The 26,119-nt window shown below is 41.5% G+C and overlaps 4 protein-coding genes across 4 annotated transcripts; 2 read left to right on the top strand and 2 right to left on the bottom strand.

Annotated features, from left to right (window-relative positions):
- Positions 1-75: 75 nt before the first annotated feature.
- On the top strand, positions 76-8,444 carry LOC108880773 (transmembrane protein 235). The gene is made up of 4 exons (XM_018672475.2): positions 76-577; positions 716-796; positions 915-1,052; positions 6,877-8,444. The coding sequence occupies exons 1-4, from the start codon at positions 319-321 to the stop codon at positions 7,104-7,106; spliced, it is 708 nt and encodes a 235-aa protein (XP_018527991.1). The 5' UTR covers positions 76-318; the 3' UTR covers positions 7,107-8,444.
- A 238-nt stretch (positions 8,445-8,682) lies between these two features.
- LOC108880775 (uncharacterized protein C16orf52 homolog B) lies at positions 8,683-17,620 on the bottom strand. The gene is made up of 3 exons (XM_018672477.2): positions 17,475-17,620; positions 10,886-11,098; positions 8,683-9,951 (listed from the first exon to the last, which is right to left on the bottom strand). Exons 1-3 carry the CDS (start codon positions 17,578-17,580, stop codon positions 9,767-9,769), a joined length of 504 nt encoding a protein of 167 aa, XP_018527993.1. The 5' UTR covers positions 17,581-17,620; the 3' UTR covers positions 8,683-9,766.
- Positions 17,621-18,701: 1,081 nt separating this feature from the next.
- On the bottom strand, positions 18,702-24,117 carry LOC108880769 (cytochrome b-c1 complex subunit 2, mitochondrial). Its single transcript, XM_018672471.2, has 14 exons — positions 23,987-24,117; positions 22,940-23,026; positions 22,308-22,457; positions 22,086-22,150; positions 21,944-22,000; positions 21,400-21,524; positions 20,838-20,935; positions 20,692-20,749; positions 20,508-20,603; positions 20,179-20,378; positions 19,990-20,070; positions 19,821-19,897; positions 19,196-19,349; positions 18,702-19,068 (listed from the first exon to the last, which is right to left on the bottom strand). Exons 1-14 carry the CDS (start codon positions 24,017-24,019, stop codon positions 18,985-18,987), a joined length of 1,365 nt encoding a protein of 454 aa, XP_018527987.1. The 5' UTR covers positions 24,020-24,117; the 3' UTR covers positions 18,702-18,984.
- Positions 24,118-24,489: 372 nt separating this feature from the next.
- snu13b (SNU13 homolog, small nuclear ribonucleoprotein b (U4/U6.U5)) lies at positions 24,490-25,904 on the top strand. Its single transcript, XM_018672478.2, has 3 exons — positions 24,490-24,679; positions 24,852-24,972; positions 25,464-25,904. Exons 1-3 carry the CDS (start codon positions 24,677-24,679, stop codon positions 25,724-25,726), a joined length of 387 nt encoding a protein of 128 aa, XP_018527994.1. The 5' UTR covers positions 24,490-24,676; the 3' UTR covers positions 25,727-25,904.
- Positions 25,905-26,119: the final 215 nt, after the last annotated feature.

The following is a 26,119-nucleotide window of genomic DNA, read 5'->3' as shown; positions in this document are numbered from 1 at the left end:
ATGTGACTAAGAAAAGACAATGCAACTCATAAATATATATCTGGCTTTACTTGTTAGAAATGAGCGCTGTGTGTTATTTCTCTCACCACGTCCTGCGTAAACGCGCGCGCTTCTCGAATAAATTCAAAGTCCCTCCCAGACTGAAGCTGCCTCTGTTCACTCAGACTGCTCTCATCCTCGTGCAGCTCTGTGACTCGACTGGCACACTCCAGGTTAAACAGGTCTCCATCTCCACTCCATAGATCCTAATTACCTCGACGGGAGAGGCTTTTTGGATAACCTCAACGGCGATTTTTCCACAGGCGGACACGCTCTTTAATGAGCGCAAGAAAGACTGGATCAACGCTTCATTTAAAACCCAGCATCGTTACGCGTGCGTTAAACCCTCGCCCGCTCAGGATGAAGATAACGTTTGGCTCTTTGGTGATCGCGGCCGGCATCAGCGGCATCCTGAGCTTCGCTTTTTTGGCCACTTCCCTCGGAACCGAGTACTGGTACATCATAGAGATTAATCCTACGAACATGAGCGACTTTGAGAACATGAGCTCCCACTCGGGACTGTGGAGCATCAACGAAGGTAGGCTACTACTTTTTCATAACTTTAATGATTGAGATTCACCGCCTTTGCAGACTTCTATTTTTTTTTATAATCTCACAGAGTGAAACTGCAAATATAAATATGTAACTCAGTTCTGGTTTTAATTGTAACATCCAGGTGGGAAGATGTACGCAGACTCTGTGGACTCCTTCAAATCTGACTACTCCAGGTACTCTGAGACTGAGCTGGACCTGCTTAGTAAGTCCTCTCCTCTCTGTGCTAATATCAACACATACTCTGCTGATGAAGTTTAATTGTCAAGGCAGCCATAAACCCACAGATGCTCTATAATCTATGTGTGTGTGTGTGTATGCAGACATGCACAGTGCCATAGTGGTGGTGCTCCCCCTCAGCCTGGTCCTTTTGCTGTTTGGTGGCATCTGTGGCTTGGTCAGCTCCCTGGCTCGGAGCCCTGTCCTCCTCACCGGCACGGCCTCCTACTTCTTCATCTGCAGTAAGTTGACGTTCAGTCCTTTCACTCTGAAATGATTGCAGGAGGCCAGCTGTGTCAGTGTGTTACTTGTAGGTGATGTCAGAAACTTTAATTAAATTACAGCAGCATGAAAACTGAAAACACTTGGTTGTAAAGGGTTTGTCTGCATACATTGAGGTATTTTAGAAGCCTTTCAAGACAGATCCATTAAACAAAACCCTCAATGCTCAGTGGCACTCACGCACCTGCATCACTCATGTACCAGCAGTACTTAGAACAGCTTTAAGAGGCAGAGCAATACCAGGATTCACATCTACACACAATGCAGGCTTGCAGCTACTGTGCCTGTGTTTTCTATTACACAATGCTGTGGAAATTATGAGCAAACACAGTCTATTTTAACTAATAACACTCACATTATTCTATTGCTCTTGTGCATGTTGAATCATTCAAACATTCATGACCCCCTCAGCTGATGGTATCAAGTCAATGAAACCATATTGAAAGTGGAGGTTAGAGCTAGTTTGACTTATATAAACTCAAACATTTTGAGTTTTCTGTTCACAAAACAAGAGAACTCAAACTCCACACAGTCACCTTTAATGCACACAGGTGAGGCCTGGGCCTCCTGAAGTCCATCACCATCTCCCTTGTCTTGGTGATGTTGAGGTGCAGGTGGTTGGGATCAAGAATTGCTCATTTGCATAAAGCTGTTTAGATATTCATTAGTCCACAGTCAGACAAACTGGATAAATGGAGATGATTTAAGGCTGGGTGCCAAGCTAAGATGACTCCAAAGGCATAATGCAGACAGCTAGATGAGATTAAAAAAAAAAAAACACCTCAGAGTAACAGCCAAAGGCTTAGAGGAATCACCAGTGCTGGTTAACATGCCTGTTGATGAGTCTACTGTATATAAATCATGGTGTGTGGTTGTGTGAAGCATGGTGTCTATGGCGAGTCCTCACAGACACTCTTCTCTCCAAAAAAAAAAAAAAAACATCACATGCACGACTTGATTTTGCCAAACAGCACCATGACACTCCACAGCGCTACTGGGAAAATGTTTTGTGGACTGATGAAACTAAGGTTGAATTGTTTTGGAGGAACCCGCAGCACTACGTATGGTGTAAAAAGAGCACTGTATACCAAAACGAAAATCATCATCCCAACAGTAAAGTACTGTGGAGGGAGCATCATGATCTGGAGCTGCTTTGCTGCCTGTGGGCCGGGGCAGCTCGCCATGATCGAGGGGAAAATGAACTCTCCAGTTTATCAGTGTCGTATAATAATGTCAGGGTGGCAGGTGAAGCTCAGCACAGGCTGGGTGATACAGCAGGACGAGCCTAAACACTGAAGTAAATTTACCACAGAATGATTTCAAACACAGAAGTTGGAGGCCCAACAGAGATGCTGTGGAATAACCTTACTTGCTTTTTCCACCGCCACTGTGAATGTTTAACAGGTGTGTTATAAGTAAAGGCATGAAAGATTATTAATGTTAGCGTGGTTTTAGCTTAAGCACACTGTGTTTGTCTATACTTCTGACATAGATGATGATCAGATTAACTGATGCAGAGAAGCAGGTCATTCCATAGGGTTTCACAGTAAGTGTAAGAAAGAGGATGGAAGAGAATATGCTAACAGCAACACAGTCACAGTTAAATCATGACATGAAATTACAAATAGCAGCAAGGTCCTTTTGTGATTAAATTTTCCACAGAAGCAGAATGATCAGAAATCTGTAATGTACACTGATTATATTGTGGAAGAAAAAGCAGAACACTAGAAAGCTGTGAAGGGTTTGGTGGATATGGTGGGAGCGTGGCAGTAAAGCAAGACCATGTGGTTAATAGTGAGCAGACGGGAGCGCTTTATGTGCGGAGCTGATATTGACCTCACTTACAGTTATTGACCTCCTGTGGCCAAAAGGACTTAAGTTTATTACCACCAAAGACTGTCTGTGTGTTTGATTTGGCCATATTGCTTAAATATGCATGAACGGGCAGGTGTGTGTCTGTGTGTAGTTGTGTGTCTGTGTGTAGTGTGTCTAGCTGCACTTGCATCTGTTACATCAGAAGTGCTTCATCCTGTTCTCTGTCGGATGGGTTATGAGAGCTTTTATTGGCCTGTGGGGAGGCACAACAGTGAAGCAAAATTGCTTTGGAATCAACTGCAACCCAAATTTGCGTCTGCCTAACGTAATTGTACTAACTGTACTCATTTCACATTATTTGTTTGGGACAGTTGAGGATAACACCTGTTAAGTCCTCTGGAAACTAACAAAGATAATTAATGTAGAATTTAGAATAAATGCTGAACAACTAAACAGACAGGGAACATACAGTGTCTCTCTTAGAAGCTGTATCTAAAAGAAAATAGTTGTGGATGTGTTTTTAAAATATATTTCTGCATGGTACAATATGGCAAAATGACACATTAAATGATACAACTGTTACATAAGTTCTCAAATTAAACAAATACTTTTGTTAATGTCTTCAAAACAAAGACCTGATATATTCATATTGTAGCAGTGCTGTTACATGAAAACTAAATGATATTGAAGTTGACTAATCCTAATAATAATGTTAAACTACTGATTGATGTTGGTGAACGGCCTGTTTTCTTTCATAAAAGAAGCTAATGTGTTACTGCTCTGATAGACAGCCACACCACAGGAGGCTCTGGAGCTGATCGATTCATTTCAGACAAATCCAGTACAGATATGACACAGATATAAAGTTTAAAATCCGATCAGCTTTTAGACTGTATTTTTGATTCTGTGTAAAAGCTCAATTAACATGAATGTTTTGCTCTTTCTGCTTCACACGGTAAAAACATAAAAATCCCCTTTAAAAAATCCTAATGCACTCGACAGTGTAGAAATAAGATGGCGCCTTCTCCGTCAACACATTCCACAGTTGAGGTCAGGATAAGAGAGACAAAACTTAATCAGATTTTATGGTTGAAACTTGTTTTTTATGCTTACTAATGCTTGTTGTTTGATATGGAATACAAATTTGACAAAACAACAACAGGACATCATCATTCATATTTGATTTTTCATATTTCTGGATGCTTGTTCATCATTTCAATAAGAGACAAAAAGAGTGGGTGCTGCAGTTCGTGTTTTATTTTAGTCTAATAAACCCATTGTCCCCATATGCTCATTTCTTTTCTCTCTCTTTTTTTTAAACTACTGTTTTTATATTAATCAGGTCCTACTGGTCCCAAAAAGCGATTAGAAATTAAAAATGCATACTAAATCAACGCTCAGGTCTTTAGTGGTTACACTAACATGATGTAACTTTCCGGTATCTTTCACTGTTAAAATGGATGAGTTCCCATCTCAGCACTTATCACATGCTGACCCATTTACCTTGAAAACACGTATGGGCTGAAGCTGAGGAAACCAGCATCCATTAAGACACCACAAATTTAAAAGAGCTGACAGAAAATTTTGCTAACTTGAAACGAAAAAAAAAAAAAAGCTGTGCCCTAACAAGATTAAGACAACAGTCCAAATATTGCAGCTGCGATCTAACATGTTAACCAGATTATCTGATCCAAGTTAAGGTCAGAGCAGAGCAGAGCGTGGTGAACAGAGCTGGATTACTCATCAGGTCTTTGTAATTAGACTTGCTGTTTACACACCAGAGTCTTGTCTCTGTTTGGTGTGTGTTTTGAGTCTGTGATACAAAATGAACTGAGTGAGCTGTGTGTTTTGGGAAACAAAAAAGAGAGAGAACTGTAGCTGGTAGTTACAGACGAGTAGCAAAAGATTTATCAACAATATAACAATAGACACGCCTCTCTTTTTCTGTTATATTCCTGCTCCATCTAAACAACCGCACACCAAACCTGATCATTTTTCTACTATCGTACAAATCATGTAAATTTGGGTTATTTGGAGAGTTAGATTACCACTAACCATGTCAATGCTATTTTGTTAATCAGGGTATTTACAGTAATCAAGTTATTTGTCCGTGCATAAGCGTAGTGCCTGAGCATCTGGCAGAGCTCTCCCCTCTGGATCTCTCCTGCCAACGCCGTATGACCTCCATAAAGAGGACCTTGTGATAGATAAACACTTACTTAAAAAGACTCTTTATAGTCTCCCTTAACAAGCAGCACATGGTAATGTGTGGAATGGAATAAAGGCTTTAATTAGATTGGAGTCATCTTGTGAACTTGTTGACTGTCCAACTTTTAAAATATCTGTTCCATTACTTCCCTTGTACTTCATTTTCAGTCTAAGTGACACTCTGAGGGTTTCCTCTGAATGTTTAATCTGAAATGAGAACATTTACAAAGTGCTTGTTGGAAACCAATCCCTGTTTATGACAGAAGCAGAAACAGATGATGTGATGTTATTAATATTGTGTAAATGACTGCGTTCATTATTGATATTGCTGCTGTTGTCGATGTTTTTTTTTGTTCATTTATGTAATGACCGATTACAGCAACAGCACTAAGAGAACAAGCGGTAGAAACAGACACACTGTTAGTTTAAGTATTAGTTATTTCAGTAGTAGTTATTGAAGTAATAGTGGTAGTTACAGTAGAATTTGTAGTTAAGACTGAGAGTAAAAATTATTCAATCTAGAAAATGATGATACAAAACTGCAGCCTTTAGCCGTACTAGCATGCTAACATTCTTATGCTGAGCAGGTATAATATTTACCATGTTCACCATCTAACTTTGGCATGGTAGCATGCTAATATTTGTTTTACAGTTATTAAGTCATAAAGCAAATTGGGCTAATTAGAGTTTTGACAATAATGTCTCTAAATGAAAAGTGAGGAGATCACTGAGAGGTTTTTGTTTCCGTGGGAAAGTCTGCATCAAATTTCATGGCAATTCATCCAGTAATTGTCAAAATATTTCAGTCTGGACCAAAATAGTAGACTGTTCAACTAATCAACATTTTTCATCTGTAGAGCCACTACAGAGGTCAGTTGATATCTCGCTTGTTTGTGTGAGTGCCGGAGAATTAAGACCAAATGCAAAAATGTTCATTTTCCTGTTCCAATTAAAGAAAGGCAGGAAATCTTCACATTCAAGAAGCCACTGCATTTTTGGTTGGCTTAAACAATTTGTCATTTATTCAGAAGCTGAATTAATCAGCTATTTGTTCCAGCTCTAGTAGCAGCAGCAGTAGTAGTAGTCCTCTCTGCACATACAATATGTGAGGCAGTTTCTGCTCTTTTTCTCTATCAGTCGTCTTTTTTATTTTCTCCGCTCTCCACTGTGAACGCCATAAAAATGAGACATCAGATGCAGCTTCCTTATCATTCTCTGAACTCGCTGCACCTCGGGGTGTATCCACAATAAAATGATTATTAGTCCCACCCTGGGTAGCCTCTGTGCTCCGCTTGCATCCCCTTAAAACCAGTAGCAAGCCGTCAAAATTAAAAGGGTTTCCAATAGCAACACTATGAAACTTGCAGGGACTGTGTGGGGGTGTCTCAGTCTAGTCTCTGTTGACTTGGATGTGGTGTAAGAGGACTTCACATGCGTCAGTGTGTTTCCTGTGTCTCACAATATGAGATTTTTGGGTGGCTAATGGCTTGATGTTTTTATTGATGAGCTCTCAGCACAGGGCTCTGACTGGTACGAATTTCCGCTTTATAATTGCTCGAGTACACTGCCAGCTTGTGTAGAGTTCCTGCCTTAAAATGTCTTCACTGTTTCTACCTAGATAGAAAAATAAGTTTAATATATATATGAGTTTATAGGGAAGCCACTTGGATGAAGATTTTGAACGTATAAAGCACCAATTTTAAAACGAACAGCATTTCTTGACCTGACAAGATGATTAGTAAATAAAATGTGTCTCTCCAGGTCTGCTGACCCTGTGTGGTGTGAGCTTCTACATCATCTACTCATACCAGGCCCTGGCAGAGATAGAGAGGCGGGTGGAGCCAAAGGACCTGGCCTGCGTTCACACCTCCTTCGGCTGGTCTCTGGGCTTGGCCTGGCTCTCCTACGGCCTGGAGCTCCTCACCGGTACACTGCTGCTCATAGCTGCACAAATGGTCAAGCTGCGGCACAGCAGCCCCACCATGGCCTGACACAAGTCTTCACCGTGGAACACAGGGAAGGGCACTGAGCCATACTGAACTGTGTATGAACTTGGGAGAAGGAACAGTCAGGTATGTTGTTGCCATGTGGTTCTGTCTTGGAACAAGGTAACAAACAATAACAGGATGATATGAAGGCTTTGACAAAATACAAAAGTTGAATTTAAGATGATTTGACTTGTTTTATGGTCTAAACATCCTTAAACCTGCCTCAGGCTGGTGCTTCTGTGATTTTCTTTCAGTGAAGAGAGGTGGTGGGCTCTGTTTTAAATCTGACCAATGATGCCCTCTTGTGTTGAGAAGTGAAGTGGCTCCACAACCTCGCTGTAGTAATTTAATCTGTGCCAAACTAAATGGACAAGCTTGCAATTTCAGTTCAATTTAAATGTATGGATATGTTTTTATTCTCGCAGTATTTCACATGCACATTATCTGTATTGTTAATCATGCAGATTACTTTAATGTAAGGTATAGTTGTTTGTTTTGAATGTTTAAGTTAAACCGTAGAAGTGTTTATATCATTGAAAATGTGGAATAAATGTTGGTTCCATGTGACAGCAGCTTAAAAATGTTACACTTAGAGGCCACTGATCCTGTACCTTCATTCTCCACGTCCTAACTGTTGTTCATGTTCAGTACTCTGGGTACGATACATGACTGCATCTGTGTCATGCAGTGTTTTTCCTTGGCAACCAGTTACTTTTATATCAGGTTAATTAGAGGGTTAATTTTCACACAGTTGGTATAAAAGTACTCACACGCAACGATCATGCTTAAATGGCAGATTCTGTTTTGCTGTTGTGCATTCAACATGTTCTGACGTGTTTAAGTCAAATGTATTTCTTTCTGCCAAGTACAGTAAAGTCATTGCTGGTTATTTAAATTGAGCACACCTCTTTACTTTGTGGCACCAGAATTAATATCTTTCTCTTATGAAAACTGCAACATTTTGCCAAAAAAAAAAGTCGATACACGTTGACAAACATGTACATACCAGTGCTTGTAACATGGACATTTGGTTGAAAGCTCAAAGGCAGCAGTGGCCAGAGTGAGAACGTGGCCTTAAATACACACCTGGATACCTGCTGCTGTTGCTTACAGCTGGCTGGATCTTTTCAGAAAAAAAACACAAAGACACATCACTAAATACTTTTTCTAAGACGTTCCTATGGCAACCTAAACATCCTGTGCATCCCCACAGACAAAGGATGAAAAGCGTTTCTGCTCTTAACAAGCTCTGCCTCGCTGCAGAACATTACAGGTAAAAGCATCTGCAGAGAGCTAAAGAGATAAAAATGTGGCCATTAGAGAAACAAAATGTGAAGTTTCAGCAACAATGGAAACAATCGTTGCTTTTTTTAGCACTAATCTTGAGATGTTGACAAAGTAGATTCTTTGGGAGATAAATGCAACTCTGAGCCTTGAACGCCTCCCTGTTGATTCTCTGTGTCTGCCCCTCTGGCTCAGAAACTCTTCATTTTAAATTTCTCTGGATAGTAAACAGTTCAAGCATCATGATCTCTCAACACAAATATACTGTAAAAACAAACTGGTGAGACAGTCGGTGTTCCAATGAGTCATTTTTAATGAAATGAGATCTTCCATGCTCATTCACGAACATCACAGTGCTTCTAGAAAACAACACAGACTGGCTGTCTGTTCACTTACACAGAAATGAAGTAGGCATCAACGTCCCAACCGTATAAAACACACCAGTCAAAGATGCAGTCATTTCTCGATACAGTGTTTAAACAACAGGAAATGCTCAAAAGGTGAATAATACATTCACTACATCACTAAAAACAGCAAAGCTGTAACAGAGACCTGTTGATGTCAGTCTTTCTCTGGAGCTCACCGCTCATCCTGAAGCAGAGTTTGACTTGTTCAACGTTGACCAGTCATTTTGGACACATGTCCAGAATTTTAAATTTGATCCCGTGACACCGAAACCTTCAACGAAAACTCAACAACATTGTCGTCGTTTTAAGGTTAACAGCTCTTTAAGGCAAGGTGATCCACCAGACACATCAGTGGTGGGGAAACTCTTGGGATACATTAGGCCTTATAATAAAAGATACCTTTACAAAAAACGTAATTGAACAATTAAACAAATAAATAAGAAAAAATGAAACGTCATTTTACAGATTGTTCCATGTAGCTGTGGTCCAGGAAGAACCTCCATCAAAATAGAGGCCGATATTTGATGCTTCAACCAGTATCAGGCCCGACTTGTCTAATGTCTGTACGTGCATCTGTGTTGGTGGGATGAGCAGAGCAAGGCGTACTTGTCAAATGTCATTAAACCTCATGATGGTGGATAGTGCCGCAGGGCTCCCTCGAAACTCCTGATGTTTTGTTTATATATTTTCGTCATCTTTTTTTAATATTCTCCTGTCTGTTCACCACTTCACTTCACTCATTGTTCAGGACGGACGAAGATAAGGGGTCGTTCTCTGAACAAGCAGATGGATGGAAGGATCGCGCAGATTGCGGGCGCCAGTTACGAGCGTCGTGACAAATCATCCCGAAAGGGGAAAAAAAAACACAGTCAGGTGCTTCTCAGTTTTGTTGCACTTCAACGATACTTTCAAACACAGCCAGGGAGAAGTGGAAAAGAAGAGGAGGAGGAGGAGGAGGAGGAGGAGGGTACGTCAGCCAGGCAGGCACACCTTCCCAGCAAACAGCAGACCCACTATGGTGAAGAATATGGACAGAACGAAGAGCACGTAGGAGGAGCCCACCACTGTGTTGTTAGGCAGCTTATATGGCTGTCCTCCAACCTCGTTGATGTAGAAACCGATTGGGAATATAAGAGCAGCCATACAGAACAGGACCACTGTGACAGAGGGAAAAGAAGAGCATTAGCACAGAGCAGCGACTACCAACCAGAGTACAGATAGTTAGCGTCACACTGTCAATGATGGGGCGTTTAAGTTCATTTGAAATGGCTGTGGGGACCTGTGTGACCAAAAAAAGCACCACTCACAGCTCAGCCCCTGCTTTCCTGGTTTCCATTTGTTCATAACCTTGGGAGCTTTGCCACTTTTTGAGACAGCATCTAGGTTTCAAAATGTATGTGGAAAAAATGGCCCTTGGAACTAACAAGCTGCCTCCAGAATTGATGGTCTATTCATGAGAACCCGCTTCACATTTTTCTATATTTAGAGCCGTGTGAAGTCCAGCTCCTGCTCCTAATACAGACCAATTTAGTCTCCTTTCTCTAAAAATAGACACCGCCCCATCAATTAGAGCTCCTCTGCAGTCACTTTGTCAAGATGTTCATAATTACCTGACTAAAACCTTTCTCAAAAGGAAATGTAGAATTCTGGAGTCAAGGTAAACTCTGTTTCTTTCACAAGAGATTTTAAAGATACTTTTACAGGCATTTTATTTTAACTATAATGGGCAGTTTTGCCTCGAGACACAGTTATTTCCTGACATTGGTTTGGCACTTCCACTGCACAAAATGTGATCTTTAAAAATCTGTGTTTTTGTTTCATGTTTTATTATATCCTTGATCCTAGAGCGTCACTTGGGAAAAGAGAGAAAATCAATTATGTCCATATATAGTGTGGATATGGATACTGCATGGGCATGGACATATAAAACTTGTGACATGTTGAAATTGGAAACTATTGCATTAAATTCCGCTTGTCAATAAGCATCTCCTACATGTGTGTGGAAGCATCATGGAGACACATCTGTGGGTGAAATAAGAGGAGAGAGCTGGTCATAATGGAGGAGGATGAAAGTCGACAGCGGACACCTACTCCCTGTGAAGGCGATCCACCGGGCGTATCGGGTGGCCTCACGGCGCCAGTGCGACATCACCAGAAGGCCGCAGGTGACAGTGAGGGAGACGATGCCCAGTATGATGAAGAAGAGCGTGGTGATCCACTCTGGGGGCAGCTGCGGCGGGATGCAGGTCCGGTCTCGACCGTGGATGGTCTGGCACTGCCGGACCAGGCCCACAGTCAGAGAGCCTGGATGGAGACAGACAGACAGAGGAGGAGGTTAGTTAGAAAACTCCTTCTTGTTGGCTTTGAATTTAGAGTATAATCAACAATTTGTGAGTTTTCTCTGCTGCTGTATGTGGTTTCTTTCCCGGAGCAGGTGGTGCTGATGGTTGCTCGCCAAGAGCTTCTGCCATCATTGTGTTTACAATCCAAGAGGTTACAATACGCCCTCTGAGCAGCGCCACATCTTCAGGACAGTCTGGACTCTACAGTGAGCTGCTATCGAAAAGTGGCGAGACAGGCCAGGGCTAGCTGATTAGCATGCTAACATCAGTAGAAGCAAAGAAATGACAGAACTAGAGGCAAAATATTCCTGTTGATTTCCACTGCTGGAGACAGCTCTTGGTGAGTAAAGGAATTAAGTTTGATGCTGAACTCACAACTAGACTGGTGAGAAAACAGCTGTTAATGCTAACATTGGCTACGTAGCGATAGCAAAATTTACAAATAGCTCCTTTAATCAGTGTTAAATAATGGTTCTTATAGGCAGCATTATACCTCCACCTGCACCATGGAAATCACCCTGATGACTTGAGCCGACAAAAGAGACACGGTCAAAGGAGACTGGCCGAGCACAGGCAGAAACATGACGACACTTCATCACCAGGATCAGACAATGTTCCACAGACTGTGAGAAATGAGGTCCCCAGAAATCTCAGTGTGCCTTTACTCCTGCTTATCTGAGCCGGAGCACAATGGTTACTTTGTCAGTGCCTGTCCACTGGAGCTACTCATGAATCCCCTTTGGATCATAGCGATACTGATTTTGATCTCCCAGCAGATCGCTGGCTGCTTCAGCTGACATTCCTGTGGTGGCTGACTTGAAAGAGAGCGTCTTTTTTTTACATATTGCAAGGGACAAGAACCCAACTGGTGCCGTTCCAGTAAAAGCAGTTTTCCCCTTCATAAAGCTGTTTGTGGTGCACTGCTGCAGACATGCACCTCATTACACAGATGTAATGACAACTTTGCATGTTTGTTCCCGCGAATGAATGAGCACACGAGTCACTTTAATTTAAAAGTCGCGACAACAATCTTAAAGGTCAGACCTTGTAATATTTCTGTATCACCTCCAAGATAGCTGTAGTCTGAATTAAAAGTTAAAATTAGACTACCATAAAGGCCACAGCAGCACAAAGTAAAACATGCACAGAGAGAAAATAATTGAGATGTTGAAATAATGTTTAAAGCTGCACCAAGAGCAATCAGGAGGTGGGAAAGTAAAACTTGTTTTATAAGTGTATTGCTGACTGTTAACCTATTGTTATGGCTCTGAAAACATATTTTAGACTTTTCTATTTATACATATTTTGTGCACCAACAGTTTTTGACTCCTAATTAATTACGACTGAGGATGGTTTTTGCTTATTTAGTCATTAGTATTTAATGTTATAGAAAAATAATTGGCACTTAAAATCAAGTTTAAAGGGGCTTTAAATTTAAATTTTCAGACGTTGTAAGTGATACTACATTAACCTGGCCAGTTCAGATGGTATTATAGCTATTATTGTGGTCTGAACTGGTTATATAAAGCAAGCAGCAAAAAAAAAAAAAAAAACAAGTCACAGCAGCTTATGACATAATGTGTCCATATGTTGACTCTAGCTGTAGGACATGGTAACGTCCCAGGAGTCTCTCTGATTCCTCACAGTGACCAGGAGGCTGAGGAACCTGTTGGTATGGAAACAGGCTGATGGAAGGTGTGCCAACCTCCCTCCTCCCCTGGTGATTAACATACGATGTCAAACAGGTTCAAGGTTCTGGCATAAAGCACTGAAGCATCACAGAGAGGGAGGAACTGGAAGATTGAGACGGAAATGAAGAGATTTGTGAGCCTGAATCAGACAAGTCATCTGATGGCCTCCTGTTTCCTGAAGCCTGGTGGGTGCGGTGATGTTAGGTACGTGTAACGCACATATCCTTGTACCCTAGCCTTAACCATCACAACTGAATGCCTATCCCTCGCCCTAAAAAAAACTAATCCTCACACAGCCATTTAAATGTGTGGGGTCTAGCATTTTAGTCCTCACCAGTATAGAGGGCTCCTGGTTTTTGAATACATATAGTAAAACAAAACCACACACACACACACACACTTGGAGCCTAACAGAGACAGCATCTGCTCAACTCTCCATCCAGACTGACTGCATAGGAATCCACCCAGCATCGAGCCATGATGAGAGAAAGACTAAATTAAATCCTCCCACACCTTCATTTATTCTTTTGTCTCTCTCTTTTTTTTTTTTTTTTTAACTTCATTCCCAGAATTATCTTCAGCAAGCAGACGCAGAAGAAAGATGAACTTAATACATTTTATGGACCTATGCGGAGCAATTTAAACTCAGCCAGTGTAGAATTAACATGATTGTCACGATGACCAAAATTATAAGTAACCAATATCACAAAGAGCGCAGGAAAACACAGGGAAGCTCTGAAACGTCCTTTAATCAGGAGGGAAATAAAATAAAATGAGCTGCTTTTGAATAAACACCTGCTATTTAAAGCCATTAAGACCCCTCGATTCACATTTAACTGTGTTTTACTATATAATGTGTATAAAGGCACAGGAGCAAAATTATATACATTACAAAAATACACAAAACATTTTAGGTTTTATTCCTGCTCAGATACGAGCTGCTTGTAAAATTAAAAATCATTAAAAGTACTTCAGTAGTTCAAATCTTGCATCATAACAATGTGATGAATACGGAGCCTGTGTCCCGAGAAAATCCTGAAAACCGCCTCCAACATATTTCCCCCACATGCCATGAAAATCATATTAGGCTTTAAATATTTAATGTTGGCATGAAAAAGCTTAATTTCCTGGCCATGGATCCGTGGATCATGGGTAGCGCCGGGCGACGATACCAGTACCAGACTAATGGGAACATCAGGCCCAAACCACATCCTCCTGCAGGCTGACCTATTCCCCCTATACACAGGATATCCTGTTCCCTCTCAACACATCCTCTCATACCACAGGGCTGGGGGACAATGTAAATAGTGCAGTCATTTCCTTGCATAGAGGACTCCATACCAAACCAACTGAAATGTGTTTTTGCTCCGCGCCATTATGGAAAGTGTTTTTTGTTTTTGATGAAAATATGAGTCAGAGGGCAGCAACACTAAAGCAACAAAAATGAATGAGCTACGGCGCCATAAGAATAATATGAGTAAAAGAGGTAAAGGAGATCAAAATAAATTATAAAAGATTATCAGTAAAATGCACTTTAATCAGTGACTTACTGTAAAAAAAAAAAAAAAAAAAAAAAAAAACTGGGCCTAAATTAATGAATTTTATTTAACTTGACACATAGCTTCATTTTCTAGGAGCCACAGCAACATGTTTGTCTAGTCACGACCTCCGGTAGTTTTATTGGAAATGTCCACAGTAAACTGAAATTATTATATTTAAATAAGCTGTAATATTTGACAGGATGTGTCCATGATAAGAAAGATCCACAGAGTCTTCACAGTCACACTGTGGCTTTACAGTACTATTAAAAGACAGAAGTGGTGGGAGATGGAGGTTGTTTTATTTCTTAATAGAAGAGTATTTGTTAAAATTGGATATTGCACCTGGTTCATGGACTAGAAGGCCACCTCTCAGTTACAGCAAATTCCTGAACCATTGCTATGGCACGATCACAAACTGCAGTAAACTACAAGTAAAAGTGAGAGAGGAAAAGAGGCAAACTGTCCTTGACTGCCACAAGACTCTGAAAACATGCCTGATTATTACAGTTATTACAGCCTTAAATTTAAAACTATGAAAACAAAACACTTTGCTTTTTTAACATCTTCTTAAATATCAAACTAAAAAAGATGTAACCTGTATTGGTGAACGTTTCCTGAGACTCACACACATGTTCCTGCCGCGTCAAACCTCTCAACACAACACTTACACACACTGAGTGTACTGTATGCTCACACTGGTGCACAGTTTCTCACTCACACTGCATGCTGACCTTGTGCTAGGCTAACAAAGTACTAGGAATGATAGAGCAGCACAGGAAAACAAATTTACCTCTGTGACTGAACAGCAGCTATAATGAACGACAGTGCTGATAATGTCATAAGTTTAAACTTTTTTCTTCTTCTTATAGGAGTTTTAAAAACCTAGAGAGCTAAATAAATAGATTCATCTGATTCAGGCTACTGTACAGAGGCACAGTTTGAGAGAAAATGATTCTGTGTATAGACTCGGCACTCGGAGCCAAAATAAAATACGTCATGACTGACCCTGAGGAGTCTGAATTCTCCAGGTGGAAAGCATTTCCCTCCCAGGAGGCCTAATTAAAAGTCACACATCTTCATTCTCAAACAACACTTCCTGCCTTTAGGTAATTACTATTCGGCTAATTAAACAGGAGCACAAGGCTTTTAGTACAATAAGTGCAGTCATTTCATACCGCCGTTTACTATGAGGAACAGGAGGTAAAACCCTCAGAGCTGTTCTGTACTTCAGTCCATCTCTGGACTATGACGATTGAGAAAGAAAGATCTGGAGCGTGGTTACTAATTTAATTATGCAAAAAAAAACTGCCTTGTTATGTACACAACATGCAGCTGCAGCCAGTGTTTTTTATGACAAATTAAATCCTGTAGTAACCACTTGGCACGCCTGCTATGTGCTTATCTCTGCTCCACTGTAGCGTTAGGATGGAGGCTGACAAGAACCTCTGACAGCTGTGCATATACTGTTGTGGTACTGTTTGTCTGTTGCATCAGTTTTAGTCAATGTTTAGCTTTGGACTTTGCATCTGAATATTACTCTATTGCAATAACCAGGGAAGTAAACCACAATTTGGTCAGCACCTGTATTCAACACTTTAATTCTAGGAGTGTACAATCAGTGAAATCTGGCTTCCCACTAATGATAATTATTGGCTGTAATGTGATTATACTGGTGATAACCAATGATTTATTTTAATCTAGAACCACAGCTGATGGCACTGATGCCAACATATTTCAAAACAATGTTGATCCAATCATCAGTAGCTGTAAATCAGGATTATCTGCTTAGACACAGTCATTCCCTATGGTGGGGGTGAAAACATGATTTCATACATTAAATGTTCCTGTGTCATTAAATATCGATGACTATATGTCAAACAAACAAAAAATGAACCTTTGTTATGATCAATTAAAAGTTAAATGGGAACTTTTATACATCAGTGTGTTTACAGGAGTTTGGGAGGACTACTGCGTATGTGACACATTTCGTTTTCTATCATTAAAGGGCAGTGCTGAATCTTAAACACTCAAAACTAAGCTAATCTGCACCATCAGGGCTGTGTTGGCGTGATCTGATCTGACTGAGCGGACAGTGGCCGGACAATGTAAGCAAACAACCACACCACTGTCGTCAGAGTTTTGGTTCAAATAGTTGAATCCAGATTGGTGCAGGAAACACGTGACATCCATCTTTTATTTCCTGCTGAGCCCCGCCCACTTCAAAAACACAAACAGAAATATCTTGTGTAAAATAACCAGAACTGGTCAAATTTTGGCCAAAAAATGTGTTTTTCATGTAGGAGTCAGTGCCCATTTTCTCAGTCAGTAAAACAACGTTTGAGAAATTGAGTTGTCAGGGCCTTTAAAGTGTACTAACAGCTCCTGGGTCCTTACTGTGCCCATACACCTGTTTAAGTTAATGCAACAATCCTGGAAGACCCCAGCACGTTTTCCAGCCATGGGATGATTAGAAGTTAAGTCAACTACACTTGTCCTGTAGTCTTGAAGAATCCTGCAGTTGTACGCCTGCTGCGATCAGCCCAGATCTACTGCACCTCAGTCGATCAGGCAGAATGAGGGTTCAGCTCCACACAGATGCAGCGTATACCCACCCATCTGCTGTACTTAGTGCTTGATACTGACTGACAGGTGGAGACAGTATGTGGACAAAGCAAAAAGCAGAGGATGACTTGTGCAAAACTAAAATATGTTGCTTTTTTTCCTAAAATCTTCCTAAACCTTGGCTACTTTTGCTTGACCTCTGCTGGAATCAGGAGACAATTTTAAAGATTTAAGGAGCTGAATACAGAAAAGTGTAGAGGGGAAAGGCGAAATCTGGCCACACAAAACCTGTTGTGATTAATTTTAGAGGGTCACAGACCAAAAAGGTTGACAATCCCTGCCCGGACACACTCCACTGACTGACTCCTGACAGATTTATATGTGATTTCTGAGTTGATTGTTTTCATAAAACTGCAAAAATCAAGACATAAACAATTGAAATAACAGATATCATGTGGTTTTCCATTGCCCCACTGACCTCCTATCAGCGTCCAGAAACAGGTAAAAAAAACACTCAGTGTCCAAAGTACCAACAACAACCTACCAGCTGATTCTCCAGTGTTGATCCAGTCCGGGTTGGCGATGCTGGCGATGGCGAAGATGTCCGCAGCGAGGAAGAGGCATCCTGATATCACGGTGAGTTTATCCATGTCGGTGGACACAGGTGGAGGTCAGAGTGTTTGTGTGCCTCTATCTCACCTTCCTTTAAAGGGAGACGGGACATTTAGGAAGTCGGTAAAGCCTTAAACCCTCATCGGGCGTCCCGTCATCCCGGCCCCGGTGATGACGGCGATGGGGTCTGTTTGATCCACCACTTGTCCCCACATCTTGTTTAATCCCATGCAGGGTGATTTCTCCTAAAAAAATTCCCTTTTAATACTGATCCTCCAACAGCAGATCCTAGACCGACCTGCTGGATCTTCTCCAGCACAGACGGTGGGGATCGCTGCCCGGGTTCATGGATCACCTACCCCCGGATCCTCCACCACATTACGGTGATATTTTTTTCCCCAAAAAATAAAAAATAAACAGATGCAGTCGCTGATCAGTTCTCCAACAGTGAAACTGTGTTCATGCATGCAGTCGACTTATTTTCTGCATGGATCTCCCGACCCTCTGGACGGACACAGACGGAGAACACCACCCATGCTCACATCCGAGCGCTTTCCCGGGGTTTAAAATCTCCACAGGTATGGGCTGGATTCTGTTAATTATCCCCTTTAAATCCCCTTTAAAAGCACAGTAATTAATCTCTCTGCAAGACGATGTTGTTCCCTCTCAGTAATGGAAACTAAAATCCAGTCAGCTCGCGTCTCCATATCTGTAGCGGGCAACTCTCGCGAGAAAATCCGCAAATAGCCAACCGCTTCTGCCACCTTTGGCATCACCATAAATTATGCAAGTGGTAGTCACTTACGTGTTGCTGAGAAACCTCTGAGAACACTGTGCTCACTCACACAGTCAGGTAGCACCTTTATTTTCAATGAGCTAAAACTCAAAGGTTCACTTACTCGCTCTCTATGGAGCTTTCTACTGTTTTTACATGGCCCTCATTGGCAGATTGAGTCGGTTTACTTGCAATAGAGCTGCCTATGTTTAAAATATCCATATTTCTTGGAGTCCTCATTCTTATTTAGTCAGATTTGGTTGAAAGCTCCAGAACAATCAAGTAAGTGGACTTTGAGTTTTAAATGTAAATCAACTATGGAGCTAAAATTCTTAAAACTTTCATGGCATCAGGACACAGACACAACAAAACACTTCCACTCTATAAGGTAGATAGAATTTATTCATTATTTTACATCAGCTATACAGTTAATGTGGACAGATGAGTGGAGCACGACACTGTGATGCACCAGAGCAGCACCACCTGAAAATATACTGTTACAACACCTATAAATACCCAATGGTGTTATGACATTATATCGCTCAGAACAACAGCACTGCAGGTGGATGGTGACCTCTGAATTCTTTCTGTTTTTCATGAAAATGGGGGCCAAACTTTGCTTTGCCGTCAGAGTTAGATACAGTACACGGAGGTGATGAGAAGGAATTTAGATCTCATCCACGAAGGGTGTTTTTATGAGGTTGCCGCTGGATGCCATAGTCTTCTTTCCTGACACAAATTTCTTGGCAGCCTGGAAATAAAAAACAGAAACAGAAAAATATTATTACCTAGAAAAATTAAAGCCGTCTTATTATTATTAACCAATTAATCTAAATCAAAGTGCATGACTGCAATCCATCATAAACCAAATGTCTTACGTTGGCGATGTCAGTCAAGGAGACGTTGTCAATGTTTTTGGAGATTTCCTCAGGTGAGTGGTAGGATCCGTCGGCCAGAGCGTGAGTGCCCATGGCCTCCAGCAAACCCTCTGAAGTCTCCAGAGACATCAGGAACTGCCCCTTCAGCTGGGCCCTGGAGAGTAAACAAAGACGGGACTGCTGTAAGCCACAAAGTGCAAACTAGGAGAAGATAACATTTAACATTGACGTATCTTTTTTATTTTTATTTTGCGTAAAGTACAAGAGGGAAAAGGATTGCAGCTAATTTTACCCTCAACATGACAATTCAATGTTGTGATTTAGTTTTTTTATTCTAAGGCGAGATGTTTTAATCAGTCCAGTTTGGACAGAACCCCTTCCTTTGTCTTTATACTAAGCTAAGCGGCTGCTGGCTCCAGCCACATGTTTCCTTTAGTGGCATAAATCTTCTCACTCTGTATGTATGACTGCTTATACATCACATTTACTCACATTTTCAGTCACGGTGTTAGATAGTAACGGCAGATAACACTGAACTAGTATCACAACTGATCACAATTTGTAGGTCATCTTAACTGCATGTTAGAGAGAGGCATTGTATCTAGTAGTCTGACTGGTGTCTTACTTGGCCCGAGTGAGGTCGGCAGCTGTGACTCCACCATCAGCGACAGCCTTCACCTGGGCGAGAGCGGCCTTAATCACCTGGAGAGAGGACATCAAGATATTTTACTTTAGTTTTTGTTGAATAGTTTGTGGTAATAAACAGGCTCCTGTCATGATTATCGGATACTCACATCACCAGCAGCTGCAGCCTGGGAAATAGTGTAGACCCCAAACAGACCAGAGTCAGAGTAGCTAGCATTGAAAGCACTGGCCTGTTCAGAAAACAAGAAAGAAATGCTTTTACAGTTACTGATGCAATTATGATGAACTAATTTGTAGAGACGCTGTGGAGTTTTTATTCCGAACTGACAACCACTCACATCAAAGGGGTCAGCGGTTGCCTTGGCAACACCCTGAACCAGTTTGCTGGTGGCGTTGGACCCCCTCTTGACATGTGGGCCAGCTCCCAGTAGCTGCTGCAGCACGCTGAAAGCCAGGGCCTCGCGGGTTCCCGCTGCTGCCGACTCAGCCACCACTGCTGAGTGCACAAGGCTGCCAAGGCCGGCCAGACGGATCTCACCTGGAGAGCGACAGGAGGAGACGAGACGGGGGGGAGTACAGAGTGTTTAATTTTATCTAGCTGGAGGAGGTGTTGAAACTGTAGTACGCTGGTGTGCAGCACATTTTTCACAACGTTAGTCCAGCTCACCTCCACGATACTGAGCTTTGGCCCCTGTGGTGCCTGCTCCACTGCGGATGTTGAGGAATTGCTCTCCAACTTGCTTCAGCACAGCGTGGTCAACACCTGGAGGGAAGATGAGCACCATAAAGTTAATGATCTTTCACACCGAGTATGTTCCTTTAATGTCCAGTTCCATTAACAATTCCCTTACCAAGTCCCACAAGAGCCATTCTTGCGCTTGTGAAATTGTTCTGGACAAACTGATGCAGCTGGAAGAAAATACAAACATTAGAAAATGGGGTTGAATGGATATTAACACCATCACTCTTGATAGAACAAACACTAGATAGTACTTACGTGCTCAGACTGGATGCTGCCGATCATGTGGTCTGGGCAGTACAGAGAGTTACTGAGGGCGTTCTTGTAGGCCGTTGCGTGCAGAGCTTCAACCACAGCTGGAAAAGAAAGAATGAGGCATGATCATGATTTGCAATAATCTAATGTTAAAGCTAAAATCTGTGATGTCATATTTCACCAACAATCAGACAAAACCACTTTATAAACTAGATGCTGGCTGCTCCATCACATGTGCTGTAGGTTAGAGCACTGAGAAAGGTAATGATTGGAGCTTTAATGGTGGCAGTGCTTAGAAAATCTGACTTGCTTAACCCAAAATAACAGGATTATGACCTGTTCTCTAATTTTAAGTATTGAAGGTTTTTTCTGATGCGCACAGACAACTATGTGCTTCTTCACAACATTTTGCAACAATTCCTGCTTGGTAAAACCATATATTGTCTGAATCTACACCTTACTTCACTTCTATAACCAACCAATATAGATCTAAAATCCAAATTTGGATTGTTGCAGGCCAATTAAATAATCTGTGTGTGTATTCCAAGGTAAATAAAGGCTCTACCTATCTGAGAGCTGTGTGCAGCGTGGGCTTTGTCTATCTTCAACCTGGATGTGAGGTCTGCCACCTCCCATGGCCTGAACTCTGGGGCTGTCGTCACATTGATCAGATACTCCATCACTGTGTCACTGCAGACCAACAATAAATAGGGGGAAAAAAACATGTTAGTCATATGAAGGACAAGACTGTCATCATCCTGCACTACATCCACAGAAACTAATTTCTGCAGAATAATCCACTTCTCTGCTTTAATCTCACTGTTTGATCAAATATGCTGTAGGAACTCATGGAACTGACACCAACTCACATGACCTCAGCTACAGCTCTTTGTGAAGGAGCAAACTAAAAATGTTTTACAGCCACCCCTCCATTCTGTGAGAAGTGAACTAAGAATTTTGTCAGTCAAATCAAATTTGGGTGTTCGGTTCAGGGGGAAGCCCTAGCAGTGATACTCAATGTGTCTTCTAGTAGCACTAGACATTTTTAGCATGTTGATTTGTAACTGATATGCATGTAATATAATCGCAGAGTTGTTGTTAAGACTCACATGTCATCTCTCAAGCAGTCAACGGTGTAGACCATGTTCTCTCTGGATGAGGTCACACTGCAGAGAAACACAAACATGTAGATGAGTGTGCAGAGACTTGTGTACAGTGGTTTGCTACAACCTTTCTTTCTTGGTTACTGACTTCAGACTGCCTCCCACTGCCTCAACACCACGGCATATCTTGAAAGCTGAAGCTCCTTTGGTTGTCTGAAAAAGTACAAAAGAGCATGTATTAATTTTGGACCAGAAGAAAGCTCTTATGCAGCTTTGTTCAGTTCTGTGATTCTTGGTCAATCTTTAAGAGAGAGGGAGAATACCTAATATATGAAGACAGAAGACAACAGGCTGTATTGAAATATCGTACCAGACTAGCAGCCAGCCGAAGAAGGTGGGTGACCCCCAGGTTCTCTGGGGTCTCATAACGACAGCCAGCCTTGATGCACACTCCGATCTTGGAGGCTGGGGAATAGTTCTCAAGTGAGGCGATCACCAGACCACTGGGCAGTTTGGTCACCTGGACAGGTGGACACATACAGAGATGTCCACGAATTGCTTCATCATCTCCATAAAGTACTGACAGATATGCAGGTGAAACATGTCAACCAAAACACAGAGTCCAAATCAGAGTGAACCTTAGTTTTAAGTGTTATCTAAGATGATCTGGACATTCAGTTCGATGATTTCACATTTTTTACTCTGTGTAATATGAGAAGAGACAAACATAGTTTGTGTATAACCGAAATGTGTTTTCTATAACCAACTCATATATTCATTCCCAGACCCCAAATTACACTGTCTGGACCAAACCAACCCCATACAGGTCCCCAAAACAGCGACCCTCATCACTCCCCAACATACATGGACATCCTGGTAGGAGTGGGCAGCCCCCTGGAGAGAGCTTGAGGCCAGCCAGGGGCTGGGCAAGGGACTGGCCTGATCTGGCAGCCGCATAGAACCGTCTCTGTGGAAAAGAAAGAGAAGTCAACCACCACTGACCTGCACATCCTGCGGCTGAAACTTAACGTGTTCGGCGGCCCCAGTGAACTCCACCTTACGGGCAGCCTGGGCCGCGTAAAGCCTTGTCTGGAAAAACAGAGAACATGGGAAGGCGGGACATTACAACTAACGTGTTGCTGGCTTGCTGACTGATGCAAGGGCAATAGGAGCAGAAAGGAAATCAGAGAGAAAGATGTTACCAGTGGCGTTTCATTTTTTTAGAAATAGTTTGTTGTTTACAAAACAAGGTCCACTGTTCACACAGTTACAATTACTACAGCAGGGCTACACCTAAAATTGATATTTTAGTTACTGATCCTCTCATCACAAGATGAAGTTACATAATCTGGTCATCATAAGAAGATAGTTTTCTCAGGATGAGAGTTCCTTTAAGAGCTTAGAAAAAATGGAAATTTGACCACCTCCTGCCTTTTCCAGCAGATGTAAAATAAGTTGAAGTCCTCTTTTAAATTTTATAATAGCGTTTCAGTAAGCACAGTATAAGTCAGTAAACAGATTTTTATCTAATAAGTAAATTATCAAGAAGCAGATCTCTGAGTGAGCAGTCATTGTTGTTTTAACAGAGAGCAGTTTTCTTTGAGGTTAGTTTAGTTGTATATAGAACTACTGTAAAGTATTAAAGTTGACTATCATTGTAGACTGAAATAGAAGTGTGAGGAAAGTGAGCCGCATTAGCTCTGGAGGGGAAGATGCTACACATACAAGAAGCTAGCTATCACTTCTCATTCATGTTGAGTTGTTTTCGCAAACAGTTCTGTGGGTTCTAGGATGAGTAAATTGGGTTTAGGGTTAGTTTACGACTGGGCTTTAATGATATATTGGTATCAGTCGGTTTAGTTCTGGTTAAACACAGTGTCACGTAAGACTTCAGCTGACCGCTTCCCCCTCTGCTCTTCACTTGTAGCTTCTCCGGGCACGACCCTGGGTTTTTACACCGTCCTACAATCACGTTAAGACTGACAAGGACGGCTGCTGCTTCTACAACTGTACCGACACACTGCTAGAATATGTTTTCCAAGTCCTTACCGATAGCTGACTGATTCCCCGAATCCCCTTCATCTCCCCTCTCTCCTTCACTCAGGACGCTGAAGCAATATGGCCGGCTTCAAAGTGCCCTACCCAGAATGCCCAGCGCGTTCCTTGCTCGCAAAAGTACCACGGAGCCAATGACAGCGCGCCCTCTGTTGCCACGGAGATGAAACGACCGTTTCTTCTGAATTACGTTTTTACTCCCCTTTTCATTTTTAAATGACTATATATATATAATTCAAATAATAAAAAATAAAATGACGTATTCACATTAAATCAATATACATTATTGTTTTGTTGTTTTTATTATTGTCATATTGTTGTTACGTTACATGACTTCCAGAATCAAACTTTATGTTTTTTATGTCTATTTTTCATGTTATTGTTATACTCGATATTTACTCGTAAAACTCAACTTTTCATCGTAAATCTGTTTTTATCATGTCACAAAAAGTACTTCCTGTCGTTTCGAGCTTGTGTTCCGAGTGCGCATGTGCGTCACCTCACACGTGCGGGAAACGTTCGGACTTGCTGCATGTAACATCGCTCTGAGAGTTCGTATCGCTACAAATTACAACTTTAAAAACACAACTCGCGTCTCGTTGCCCTTTCAAACTCAGGAGAAACAAATAGTCCTCCGTGAAGCATTTCGCCGAGAGGGCCGGAATACCAGAAAAACAACTTAAAATGGTGAGTGTTGTTCTGAATGAACGAGCAAGCTAACAGACTAGCTAACTATTAGCAAACTGAAATAACTGCACAGCGAGCAGGCCTTATACTCAAAGTAAGATTCTCATGTTCACTCTCTTTCTTAAGAGTTTACTTGTGCTTTACGTGGGTTTGTTTTATGTTTCATGACCAGACTGAAGCTCAAGTGAACCCAAAGGCCTACCCACTGGCCGACGCCACGCTGACCAAAACCATCCTAGACCTGGTGCAGCAAGCCTCCAACTACAAGCAGCTGAGGAAGGGAGCCAACGAGGGTGAGGACACATAACAACATCTGTCTAGAGTACAATTAGTCAGGTAGTTCACATACAAGCTTGTATTATGAATATCTGCCACTGTCTGAGACACCGTCAGTTGAAAAGTCCATGAAACGTGGTGTCCCTTCAGGTTAGCACAGCTGTAAACACAGCGGGGCTTCTTGACTAAGTTCCTTTACTGTAGGTCTTTCACATATCATTAGTCAGTCGAATTAAAATTCAGCCAATTTGATCAAATTTTAATTTCAGTAACTTCTCAGGCTCTAATGCCAGATACTTACTGGTGAATGTGAGGATTTGCTGTTAAAAGGACACTACCTTAGACTTGTGATTGAATAATAATTGGCAGAATAATCAGTAATAGCAATAATGTTTTGTCTTCATATTACTGGTTTTATCCAACTAAAAGTCAAATTATAATGCGTCTCTTCTTGTTGAAGAATTGTTAACATTTGTATACTTACGTTCTGTCTCTGCTTCTTCTCCAGCCACTAAAACCCTGAACAGAGGCATCGCTGAGTTCATCGTGATGGCTGCTGATGCTGAACCACTGGAGATCATCCTCCACCTGCCGCTGCTCTGCGAGGACAAGAACGTCCCCTACGTGTTTGTCCGCTCCAAGCAGGCCCTGGGCCGGGCCTGTGGGGTGTCGCGCCCCGTCATTGCTACCTCGGTCACCATAAAGGAGGGGTCTCAGCTGAAGCCACAGATTCAGTCTGTTCAGATGGCTATTGAGAGACTGCTTGTGTAAGTTCTGTTGCACTGTTGTCTCCTGAAGGAAGGGGAAGATGAATTCCAGTTCCAAATTATCCTGTTTTCTGTTTGATATAAAACAGTTGTTTTGTTTTTTAGGACATTGTGTCCACATTAGTGTATCGGTTTGCATTGGCATCCCCTGATTCATAATAAAAAATCATTTTTTATTTAAACTGGTGTTTGTTAATGTAGTCCTTCATGTTATCATTTTCATTCATACTCTGTAGTAAACTTTTAACAGTATTAGAACTTATACATTTGTATTATTTCAACCATTTTGAGTGACAAATGATAATGTGATATTTCTGTTTTTCATTTTTAATAGATTTTGCTTTGTCATTATGGGGTATTGAACGTTGATTGATGAGGAAAAAGCTGCATTTTAAAC

Source organism: Lates calcarifer, linkage group LG23 (genome assembly GCF_001640805.2).
Source record: "Lates calcarifer isolate ASB-BC8 linkage group LG23, TLL_Latcal_v3, whole genome shotgun sequence".
Classification (NCBI taxonomy): domain Eukaryota; kingdom Metazoa; phylum Chordata; class Actinopteri; family Centropomidae; genus Lates; species Lates calcarifer.
This window is presented reverse-complemented; position numbering and strand designations above follow the sequence as displayed.